General features: G+C 37.5%; 3 protein-coding genes across 14 annotated transcripts in view; 1 reads left to right on the forward strand and 2 right to left on the reverse strand.

The window, feature by feature from the left end:
- LOC136265214 (uncharacterized) overlaps window positions 1-12,595 on the forward strand; it is a 272,681-nt gene that overhangs the window by 22,498 nt on the left and 237,588 nt on the right. The gene's annotated exons all lie outside the window — the stretch shown is intronic.
- Window positions 1-12,595, reverse strand: part of LOC136265205 (adhesion G protein-coupled receptor E2-like) — a 53,182-nt gene that overhangs the window by 1,991 nt on the left and 38,596 nt on the right. The window lies entirely within an intron of this gene.
- LOC136265211 (E3 SUMO-protein ligase ZBED1-like) lies at window positions 946-4,584 on the reverse strand. Of its 2 annotated transcripts, XR_010705430.1 has the most exons (3): window positions 1,811-4,584; window positions 1,679-1,737; window positions 946-1,613 (listed from the first exon to the last, which is right to left on the reverse strand). XR_010705430.1 is itself a non-coding variant. In XM_066060067.1 (2 exons), the coding sequence occupies exon 2, from the start codon at window positions 3,196-3,198 to the stop codon at window positions 1,891-1,893; it is 1,308 nt and encodes a 435-aa protein (XP_065916139.1). In that variant the 5' UTR covers window positions 3,199-4,240; window positions 4,473-4,561; the 3' UTR covers window positions 948-1,890. The 2 variants fall into 2 exon arrangements, 1 of the variants encoding a protein (XP_065916139.1); XM_066060067.1 differs by having other exon boundaries at window positions 948-4,240; window positions 4,473-4,561.

A 12,595-nucleotide genomic window follows, 5' to 3' on the forward strand; every position in this document is an offset into this window, starting at 1 on the left:
AATTCAAGGATGTGTCTGACTGCTAGCCTTGAATCAGGCTAAATGTCAAAACTCCAAGATCAGCCAAATCTCTATTATAAGCCGCATGTGAAACCATGCCCGTAGCCACAAGGCAAACGTGATTTGGACCAGGATGTGTGTGTAATTTCAATGTATCTAGTCAGACCTGAAATGGAACACTTACATTAATTACATACCACCTAAGAATCCTAAGTGTAACATTTCACATGCTTCACTTCAAACAAAACAGGTTAAATTTGTTTGTCTATTTTCAAGTGATTCCCAGTCCAGCTGGTCCATGAAATTACAATGGGATCACATGTATTTGTTACAGTGCGGGCTGTCCTGTGTTGGATCTACTCTAGAGTTGAGATTCAAGGTAGACTCACTGCCAATTTACTGACACTAGTACTGTTGTAGCATGTTTAAGTGGAGGACAAATGAAATAGTAATGCTAGATTATTTATGTATACAAATTTTTCATAATGAAATTGATATCCCATTTTGATTTGTACTTCCACTTTGCAACATATTCAAGAGCAAGAAGCTACCACACTTAATCTCCAACCACTGTCATTAATTAACCAAGATCTCACTAGTCTGTAATTCACCTTACTGTAGTGATTTTATTGATTCATCTGTATGCTTTCTTCATTTCCTTTGAAGTTGTACCAAGAGTTCATAATAAGGTGGGGAGTGTCTAACTTGAATGCATTCACCAAACACCCTGCTTAAAGTAACACCTCGGCCTTATTTCAGAACAAAGGCTTTACCTTCTTCAGCAACTCTAATCAACAGTTTTCTATCCCCCAGTAAAAGTGTTGATTTGATGAAAGGTGAACTTTAAGCAGGGTGTTTGTACAGGCCATACTGAGAGTTAGACACTCTCCCCCATACAAATCAGTATTACGAACTCTTGGTTGTACAGTATAGGTAAACAAAGATAAGTTTCTCTCCCATCTTATTCTAGGATTTCTATTGACAAGGAAAATTCAATTATTTGTATACAGGCTCAAAATTGAGAAAATATAAAGAAAGTGAATTAATATTATACAGTCAGTTTGCTTTTGGATATTTAATGTCTCCAACCACAACAAAAATTCGATGAATCCATGCATCTCATCACTGGTCGTCTGAACATTCTGAAAGTGATACCTCACTCAATCAACCATATATTCTGTTTATTAGACTGAATAAAGTCATGATTACCTAAAACAATCATTTAATTAATGTTTTATAATTATCCTATTCCATTTTCCTGGAGGTTCCACTGATAAAATGCAATTTCAGCAATGATAGCAGCTAGCCAAGCTGCAAGTTGATTCAGAAAGCACTCCATTCTGTAAAATAGACCCCATCCAGAATTCAACTCAGTACTCAGGCTGAGATATCTGACAATAGTCCACTACTCTGTTAATGAATCATTGATGTTCACACAATATAGCCTCCTTGAGGTATCTGAATGTTTGCTCCTCACACACTGCACAAAATTCCTTTAGATTCTACTTAGACTGAGTTGATTCAGCTTGTCACCATACTTGTTTCCTTTGTAGTGTAGCTATACACATACTGATTTATGCCGATTAGAAAGGCTGGGCCTCAGACTGTACATTCTAAAGTCAAGTAAGTAAAAATAACTCACATACTAGTAAAAAAAGTCATGCATTAAGTTCCCTACTTGATATATCCGAAGATGAAATCACTGAGTCAGCTATTCCCACAATTAGTACTTCGTTACTAATGACAACCAACAAGAACCCACAATCGATCCTTAAATTCGTTTTATCTTTCTTGGGGTACGTTTGATTACCTGCTGGAAGTGCCACTGATAACTTGTACAGCAATGGTAAGCTGCAAGCTTCAATCTGAGAAAGCATTCCGTTCCGCAGTTTAGTCCATCATTCCGTTCCGTTCCGTTCCGTTCCGTAGAATAGTCCCCACCAACAAATCAAAACGGCTTTTCAGCTCATTGTTCAACCTTTTTGATATGGTAGCCATTCCAGGCTTTGTAGACATCTCTTCCAAGTGATACTGTAATTCTACTACAATAGGTACAACTGATGATATAGTGGTATATTCTTCCCCACTACACAGAGTTGTGTATTCTGCAAAGAGTTGCAGCAATTCTTGAATATTTTCTAGAACTCTCCATTCGCTGTTCTGCAAACCATCCCAGCTGTGCTCATCAAGAACTTGTATAACAGAAGCCTTGACTGTTAAAAATCGATTAATCAGTAGATATGTAGAGCTCCACCTAGTTGGGCAATCTCCTAGTAGTTTTAAGCCAGTATTTGCAATCAGTTTTTCAGTTGCTTTTGTTGATTTGTTAAATTTGCTTACTATATTCTTGGCTTTTTTAATGGTGTGTCTAAATACACTACACTCATCAAATTTACTGACAACCAGTTGTAATGAATGGGCAAAGCAACTAAGCCTCCTATATCCAACAAAAGCTATTTCATGTTCAAATTCATTTTCATTGAACTCTCTTTCTTGTTCATACATGTCTTGTTGATGTGATTCTTCGATGATTTTTTTCTGATCAGGTAAAGAATCATCTAAGCTGCCAGTGTCCAATACATCTACATTATCTGTATCACACAATTCAAAATCTTCCTCATCATCAGCTTCATTTTGCATATTTTCTTTTTGTTGTAGCTGTAGAATTTTGAAAGCCTTCACCATGTTGCTCCCATTATCAGTTATGATGCTTCCAATCTTGTGATCAGGAATGTTCCAATCTTTGAAGATTTGCAAAACAATCTTTAATACTTCCTCTCCTGTATGAGGGCTTGGCATGCGTTTCACTGCTAAAGTGACATTGTGACGCTTGTGACTGGCAAAGAAATGAGCAGTGACACCAATAAAAGAAGCAGTCATTCCCTTCTTGCTCCATATGTCAATACAAAAATTTACTTTTCTAGCTTGCAACATGTGGGACAAAATATTGCCTTTTAAATCTATAAGCACTTCGTCTATCTTCTTTGACATCATATACCTAGATGGAATAGAGTACCTACTGTCTAATTCTGTGATTAGTGAAGAGAAAGTTGGATCCTCAACCAAGCTAATAGGGGCACTAGATGCTGCTAAAAATATAGATAACTTTTTTGTGATAGCCTTGCATTTAGGATCTTCATTGTTATACAGCTTGGGCCTCTTAAGAAAAGTAGTGATTTGTGGTTGATTACTTTCCATTGAAAAATTACAGGCAGCATTAGCTCTAGTACATGACTTCTTTTCATTTTCTTTCTCTTTGTTTTGCTTTTCCTTCTTAATTACTTCATCATAGGCTTCTCTATGTGATGACTTCAAATGCAAACTTTAGGTTTGTGCTAAATTTTCCTGAGAAGGTTTTCCCACACTTAGTCTTAGTTACTACATTTGTTATAACCTCACATTTGATCTTTTTAGCACTTTCATCATAGCTGAAATAATCCCACACTGGACTTGTTTTAGGTCTTCCAGTTACTGCTAGATCACTCATTGCTATCATTCAAAGTCAACTAGTTTTAGAGCTTAATTTACAAGTGAAATAGGTGGTTGGTAGCAAGTTATTTATGCCTTGGCTGACCCATCCCATAGTGCATCTGCTTGTTGTGTTGTTTACACCTTCACAGAATGCATGGTAGCTAACTCCACCTGGTTAGTTAATTGCATGCTTTTCATAGATATATCCTATAATCATAAATACTACCAGGGGAAGTGACTTTAACCAGCTAATTGTCAAAGCAAATCCTTAATGTTACAAAAACTTTGTGACCATTATTGTTATTGTTATTAATTGTTGCTGTCTATAAAAAATCTTTTAGTTATAGTTTTGTTATTGTTAACAATAAATTTTATCCCTTACAAAAACTGGTTTTTGATATTGTTAACAATTACAACACTATTTACGATGTCATAAAACAAAAACTAAAAAGAAATTTACAAAACCCCAGCTACAAATTTTAGGCATGTCTATCTCCTTTCAGAAAATAATGAGTATATGTAAAAATTTTGAAGCATGTGAAACTAGATACATTTTTTCGAAACCCTATGAAAATCACAAAAATGACCATAACTTACTTTTAAAACATTTTTTTACAAATCTGGTACTACGAATTGTCAGGCTTGATGAGACCTTTCATCTACTAGAAAATTATCGAAAAACTCAAAAGTATATAAAACTAGATACGAAAAAACCAAAAAACCATAAATATACCATTTTTGAGATAATTGTGGTTGTTTCCATGGTAACCTGTGTACAGATATGTACAGATACATGAGTATAACCATGTGCAAAAAACAGAATTAAGATGTGTGGTGTAGGTCTCAAGTTATAACCAGAAACATGAAATTTAACTTTTTGGAAGTACATGCCCGGTTGCACTATAATTTGAGCATAATAGGGGAAATTTTGGAGCATTACTCAAAAGCATAATAGGCAATTTCAAAAGCATAATAGGCTCAGGCCTAATTCTGTTTCTCACCATTATTTTGTTGATCATGTAATTGTCCATAATCACAATGCTCTGCTAGGGAATAGAGATCAATTATGAAATATTGACTGATTTGCCTTCTGAAAAGGAACATCCATTTTATTACCACACCTGGTCACTATACCTAGCTAACTGGTAAAGAATCTAAATGGGTAGCTAATGTAACAACATAGTCCTGTATATCCTATTCCTCAGTGTGACATGTACACTTGGAGGTACGTAAGTGTTACCCCTGAGGAATATAATATATATATATATATGGTTTGATTCATGTAACTAGGGGGATACTAAAAGAGATTGACAGCTTACTAGTGTTAGACAGCTACATACCCTAATAATGAATGCAAGATTACATGCAGGATTTTACTAAGGATTCACAAAATTTACTTGCACAAAATCAAATTAAACTAATCTATATGTAAAGACCAACTTGAAAACTATGTATATATAATTATATATATATATATATGTATGTAGCTATAACTCATGATCTGTCAGTTTTATCTTTCGCATATATACGTTACTGTGGAATACAACTTCTCTGTTCTATGGAATTATGTGCATGTGATCATGCTCCTTAATTTTACTAAACTTAAACTTTGAACTGATTGATTGACACGACATGGGAGGAACTGAACACATGGTGATTTTTAGGTAATAGCAATTAGTAAGGGACTGTAAAATAGTTGTACGAATGTACATAACATAGCCTGCATTACCTCCACAATTTACTATCTAATCCAAAACAGCCAAGCTGTAAAAATAGTGTGCGGCCCTCAGAAAGGCTATGGTGAAAAAAGATGTGAAATCCAAGGTGGCGGCCAAGAAATGGCTGTGATGGTAGGTTAATGGTAAAAATTTTAATAACAACAATTCAGGTGAATTTTTGTGCCGCTTCACAAAATTTACCTGAATTGTCATTATTAAAATTTTTACCATTAACCTACCATCACAGCCATTTCTTGGCCGCCACCTTGGATTTCACATCTTTTTTCACCATAGCCTTTCTGAGGGCCGCACACTATTTTTACAGCTTGGCTGTTTTGGATTAGATTTCATTTCTTTTTGTATTTGTATACCCCAAAGCCGGCCTATGGCCAGCTTTGGGAATTTTTTAACCTATGTTTTTTTCTTTACTACAGGAAGAAGAAAAGATGAAGTAAATGTACAAATTATATATATGTGACCGGATTTGCGAAAAGGGGTCTTCCACACACATCCAATTTACGAACTTTGGCAGTTCATAATGTCAGATAGGAAAATAGTATTGCCTTGAAATTTGGACAGTGATGAGTAACAACATAGGTTAATGCATGAACAAAATTTCAGGTTAGTATCTTCTTTGAGCACAAAGGTATGGTCATTCAAGTTCATAGAATTGGATGTGTGTGGAAGACCCTTTTTCGTAAATCTGGTCACATATAATACATATGTGACCGGATTTGCGAAAAGGGGCCTTCCACACATCCAATTTGCCAACTTTGACAATTGATAACTTCAGATTGGAAAGAGCTATTGCCTTGAAATTTGGGCAGTGGTGTTTTCTTTGCAGCTGAACTCTCTATATGATGGTTTCTTTGTAGCTGAACTCTCTACAAGGTAATTTCTTCTAGCTGATCTCTCTACAGGGTGATTTGTTTGTAGCTGAATTCTGTACAGGTGATTTGTTTGCAGCTGAGCTCTTTACGGTTTCTTTGTAGCTGAACTCTCTACAAAGTAACTTCTTCTAACTGATCTTTCTACAGGGTGATTTGTTTGTAGCTGAACTATCTACAAGGTAATTTCTTCTAGCTGATCTCTCTACAGGGTGATTTGTTTGTAGCTGAATTCTGTACAGGTGATTTGTTTGCAGCTGAGCTCTTTACAGAATGGTTTCTTTGTAGCTGAACTCTCTACAAGGTAAACTTTCTAGCTGATGTCTCTACAAGGTGACTAGTTTGTAGCTGAACTCTCTACATGGTGGTTTCTTTTTGTAACTGAACTTTCTACAAGGTGACTTCTTCTAGCTGATCTTTCAATTGGGTGATTTGTTTGTAGCTTCACTCTCTACAAGGTAACTTCTTCTAGCTGATCTCTCTACAGGGAGATTTGTTTGTAGCTGAACTCTCTACAGGTGATTTGTTTGTAGCTGAATTCTGTACAGGTGATTTGTTTGCAGCTGAGCTCTTTACAGAATGGTTTCTTTGTAGCTGAACTCTCTAAAAGGTAACTTCTTCTAACTGATCTTTCTACAGGGTGATTTGTTTGTAGCTGAACTATCTACAAGGTAATTTCTTCTAGCTGATCTCTCTACAGGGTGATTTGTTTGTAGCTGAATTCTGTACAGGTGATTTGTTTGCAGCTGAGCTCTTTACAGAATGGTTTCTTTGTAGCTGAACTCTCTACAAGGTAAACTTTCTAGCTGATGTCTCTACAAGGTGACTAGTTTGTAGCTGAACTCTCTACATGGTGGTTTCTTTTTGTAACTGAACTTTCTACAAGGTGACTTCTTCTAGCTGATCTTTCAATTGGGTGATTTGTTTGTAGCTTCACTCTCTACAAGGTAACTTCTTCTAGCTGATCTCTCTACAGGGAGATTTGTTTGTAGCTGAACTCTCTACAGGTGATTTGTTTGTAGCTGAATTCTGTACAGGTGATTTGTTTGCAGCTGAGCTCTTTACAGAATGGTTTCTTTGTAGCTGAACTCTCTAAAAGGTAACTTCTTCTAACTGATCTTTCTACAGGGTGATTTGTCTGTAGCTGAACTATCTACAAGGTAATATCTTCTAGCTGATATCTCTACAGGGTGATTTGTTTGGAGCTGAATTCTGTACAGGTGATTTGTTTGCAGCTGAGCTCTTTACAGAATGGTTTCTTTGTAGCTGATCTCTCTACAGGGAGATTTGTTTGTAGCTGAACTCTCTACATGGTGGTTTCTTTGTAGCTGAACTCTCTACAAGGTACTTTCTTCTAGCTGATCTCTCTACAGGGAGATCTTATCTACAAGGTAACTTCTTCTAACTGATCTTTCTACAGGGCAATTTGCTTGTGGCAGAATTTTATACAGGGTGATTTCTTTGCAGCTGAACTCTCTACGTGGTGGTTTTTTGTAGCTGAACTCTCTACGTGGTGGTTTCTTTGTAGCTGAACTCTCACCAAAGTAATTTCTTCTAGCTGATCTCTCTACAGGGTGATTTGTTTGTAGCTGAACTCTCTACAAGGTAACTTCTTCTAGCTGATCTCTCTACAGGGTGGTTTCTTTGTAGCTGAACTCTCTAAAAGGTAACTTCTTCTAACTGATCTTTCTACAGGGCAATTTGTTTGTGGCTGTATTTCTACAGGGTGATTTCTTTGCAGCTGAACTCTCTACATGGTGGTTTCTTTGTAGCTGAACTCTCTACAAAGTAATTTCTTCTAGCTGATCTCTCTACAGGGTGATTTGTTTGGAGCTGAATTCTGTACAGGTGATTTGTTTGCAGCTGAGCTCTTTACAGAATGGTTTCTTTGTAGCTGAACTCTCTACAAGGTAATTTCTTCTAGCTGATCTCTCTACAGGGAGATTTGTTTGTAGCTGAACTCTATACAAGGTAACTTTTCTAGCTGATGTCTCTACAAGGTGACTAGTTTGTAGCTGAACTCTCTACATGGTGGTTTCTTTGTAACTGAAATTTCTACAAGGTGACTTCTTCTAGCTGATCTTTCAATAGGATGATTTGTTTGTAGCTTCACTCTCTACAAGGTAACTTCTTCTAGCTGATCTCTCTACAGGGAGATTTGTTTGAAGCTGAACTTTCTAAATGATGGTTTCTTTGTAGCTGAACTCTCTACAAGGTAATTTCTTCTAGCTGATCTCTCTACAGGGAGATTTGTTTGCAGCTGAACTATCTACAAGGTAACTTCTTCTAGCTGATCTCTCTACAGGGAGATTTGTTTGTAGCTGAACTCTCTACAGGTGATTTGTTTGAAGCTGAACTTTCTAAATGATGGTTTCTTTGTAGCTGAACTCTCTACAAGGTAATTTCTTCTAGCTGATCTCTCTACAGGGAGATTTGTTTGTAGCTGAACTATCTACAAGGTAACTTCTTCTAGCTGATCTCTCTACAGGATGATTTGTTCGTAGCTGAATTCTGTACAGGTGATTTGTCTGCAGCTGAACTCTTTACAGAATGGTTTCTTTGTAGCTGAACTCTCTAAAAGGTAACTTCTTATAACTGATCTTTCTACAGGGAAATTTGTTTCTGGCAGAATTTTCTACAGGGTGATTTCTTTGCAGCTGAACTCTCTACATGGTGGTTTCTTTGTAGCTGAACTCTCTACAAGGTGATCTCTCTACAGGGAGATTTGTTTGTAGCTGAACTATCTACAAGGTAACTTCTTCTAGCTGATCTCTCTACAGGGTGATTTGTTCATAGCTGAATTCTGTACAGGTGATTTGTTTGCAGCTGAGCTCTTTACAAAATGGTTTCTTTGTAGCTGAACTCTCTACAAGGTAACTTCTTCTAACTGATCTTTCTACATGGCAATTTGTTTGTGGCAGAATTTTATACAGGGTGATTTCTTTGCAGCTGAACTCTCTACATGGTGGTTTCTTTGTAGCTGAACTCTCTACAAGGTAACTTCTTCTAGCTGATCTCTCTACAGGGTGATTTGTTTGTAGCTGAACGATCTACAAGGTAACTTCTTCTAGCTGATCTCTCTACAGGGTGGTTTCTTTGTAGCTGAACTCTCTAAAAGGTAACTTCTTCTAACTGATCTTTCTACAGGGCAATTTGTTTGTGGCTGCATTTTCTACAGGGTGATTTCTTTGCAGCTGAACTCTCTACATGGTGGTTTCTTTGTAGCTGAACTCTCTACAAGGTACTTTCTTCTAGCTGATCTCTCTACAGGGAGATCTTATCTACAAGGTAACTTCTTCTAACTGATCTTTCTACAGGGCAATTTGCTTGTGGCAGAATTTTATACAGGGTGATTTCTTTGCAGCTGAACTCTCTACGTGGTGGTTTCTTTGTAGCTGAACTCTCTACGTGGTGGTTTCTTTGTAGCTGAACTCTCACCAAAGTAATTTCTTCTAGCTGATCTCTCTACAGGGAGATTTGTTTGTAGCTGAACTCTCTACAGGTGATTTGTTTGAAGCTGAACTTTCTAAATGATGGTTTCTTTGTAGCTGAACTCTCTACAAGGTAATTTCTTCTAGCTGATCTCTCTACAGGGAGATTTGTTTGTAGCTGAACTATCTACAAGGTAACTTCTTCTAGCTGATCTCTCTACAGGATGATTTGTTCGTAGCTGAATTCTGTACAGGTGATTTGTCTGCAGCTGAACTCTTTACAGAATGGTTTCTTTGTAGCTGAACTCTCTAAAAGGTAACTTCTTATAACTGATCTTTCTACAGGGAAATTTGTTTCTGGCAGAATTTTCTACAGGGTGATTTCTTTGCAGCTGAACTCTCTACATGGTGGTTTCTTTGTAGCTGAACTCTCTACAAGGTGATCTCTCTACAGGGAGATTTGTTTGTAGCTGAACTATCTACAAGGTAACTTCTTCTAGCTGATCTCTCTACAGGGTGATTTGTTCATAGCTGAATTCTGTACAGGTGATTTGTTTGCAGCTGAGCTCTTTACAAAATGGTTTCTTTGTAGCTGAACTCTCTACAAGGTAACTTCTTCTAACTGATCTTTCTACAGGGCAATTTGTTTGTGGCAGAATTTTATACAGGGTGATTTCTTTGCAGCTGAACTCTCTACATGGTGGTTTCTTTGTAGCTGAACTCTCTACAAGGTAACTTCTTCTAGCTGATCTCTCTACAGGGTGATTTGTTTGTAGCTGAACGATCTACAAGGTAACTTCTTCTAGCTGATCTCTCTACAGGGTGGTTTCTTTGTAGCTGAACTCTCTAAAAGGTAACTTCTTCTAACTGATCTTTCTACAGGGCAATTTGTTTGTGGCTGCATTTTCTACAGGGTGATTTCTTTGCAGCTGAACTCTCTACATGGTGGTTTCTTTGTAGCTGAACTCTCTACAAGGTACTTTCTTCTAGCTGATCTCTCTACAGGGAGATCTTATCTACAAGGTAACTTCTTCTAACTGATCTTTCTACAGGGCAATTTGCTTGTGGCAGAATTTTATACAGGGTGATTTCTTTGCAGCTGAACTCTCTACATGGTGGTTTCTTTGTAGCTGAACTCTCTACGTGGTGGTTTCTTTGTAGCTGAACTCTCACCAAAGTAATTTCTTCTAGCTGATCTCTCTACAGGGTGATTTGTTTGTAGCTGAACTCTCTACAAGGTAACTTCTTCTAGCTGATGTCTCTACAAAGTCACTAGTTTGTAGCTGAGCTCTCTACATGGTGGTTTCTTTGTAACTGAACTCTCTACAAGGTGACCTCTTCTAGCTGATCTTTCTACAGGGTGATTTGTTTGAAGCTGAACTCTCTACAAGGTAACTTCTTCTAGCTGATCTCTCTACAGGGAGATTTGTTTGTAGCTGAACTCTCTACATGATGGTTTCTTTGTAGCTGAACTCTCTACAAGGTAACTTCTTTTAGCTAATCTCTCTACAGGGAGATTTGTTTGTAGCTGAACTCCCTACATGATGGTTTCTTTGTAGCTGAACTCTCTGCAAGGTAACTTCTTCTATTGATCTCTCCACAGGACGATTTGTTTGTAGCTGAACTCTGTACATGGTGGTTTCTTTGTAGCTGAACTCTACACAAGGTGATTTTTTCTAGCTGAACTATCCATTTCCATAGTTGCATGAACTCCCTACAAGGTAACTTCTTCTAGCTGATCTCTCTACAGAGTGACTTGTGTGTAGCTGATCTCTATACATGTTTCTTGTTTCTAGCTGATCTCTTGAATTCTCTTCAGGGTGACTGCTCTATTAGGATGACTGCTCTATTAGGATGACTGCTCTATTAGAGTATCTCGATCTCGCACTTGCTGCACCAAGTTGGATTTCGTGTTATAACTACGTGGCTTTAAGTCTGATTCTTCTACACCATTGATGAGCCTTTCTAAGATGATTACTCCATCTGTACAACGATTTTCAAAGCATTACCCCAAGCGGTTTATCTGGTAGGCGTGGCAAGCAGTCGTTATTTTTATTAGCTAATCTCGATTGCGTAATTGTTACACACTGTTGGTTTTTTCGTTGTATCTTCCTGTTTTTTAGCTCGATTTCTTTCAAACCACAAAAGGTTTGAGGTTCAATAGTTAACCTATTCACTCACCGATTTTCAGCTTCTTCCCATACGCGGTTTACCCTGTAGGTGTGACAACATATTGGTGTTAATTTTCGTGAATAATCGCTCATAACTCTTTGCCTGTTTATCGTATTCCAGCCAAAGTTGGTACCGAGATGCGCCTTTATATCCCCTTCTGTGTGCCAAATTTCAAGGCAATCGGATATGGCGTTCGAGTGTTATAGCAATTTTTGTAAGTGTGCGACAAGAAAAAGAAAAATAAGAAGAAAAAAAACGAAGAAACTGAGCCAATTTGTGAAGTCGCATATCTCGGGAACGCGCGAAGCGATTTCGCTCAAATTTGGAATGTGGAGTGCTGCAGTTGGAGGGAATGTCCACAGCAAAAATCGTCTTGTTTCATCAAGGAAGCACAGAGCTACGGAGGTGCGAAAATTGCGTTTTCTTTCTTCCTGTCAATATACTCACGGGTGTTACGCGCCGGCTTCTTGGGCCGCACGACACACTACCGTGTGTCTTGATCTACAGGCATGTGAAGTTAAAAATACAATAATTTTATATTCATTGTGTTGTTCCTAACTACTCTACTGAAGATCATTCAACATACAAGTATATAACATTATCAGTTAGTGGTGGTGGAGACACCTTTATTTAAGAGGGGCTGGGGATCTAGCTTGGTGATACCATGGCCTAGTTGTAAGTCGAAGACAAAAAAAAGAGAAAATGGTAAGTACTTGCTGACAATAGCTGCCCTCCACCAACTATATCTATTACTACATACATAGCTTGCTACACCGCTCCTCTGAAGAATGCTGTGACTACTCTATTAGACGATAATAAATGCTTGCAGAGCTATAAATTTACCTATGCATTTGAGATGTACAGTTTTTTAGTTATTGCCCTAAAAATTACATTGTTTCTTAGATTAAGAACTTTA

The sequence above is a fragment of the Dysidea avara genome, chromosome 8 (genome assembly GCF_963678975.1).
Source record: "Dysidea avara chromosome 8, odDysAvar1.4, whole genome shotgun sequence".
In the NCBI taxonomy this organism is placed as follows: Eukaryota; Metazoa; Porifera; class Demospongiae; order Dictyoceratida; family Dysideidae; genus Dysidea; species Dysidea avara.

Excerpts from the sequence above, each read along its gene's own strand:
- LOC136265211 (XM_066060067.1), bottom strand. The coding sequence starts at position 3,198 with ATGGAAAGTAATCAACCACAAATCACTACTTTTCTTAAGAGGCCCAAG.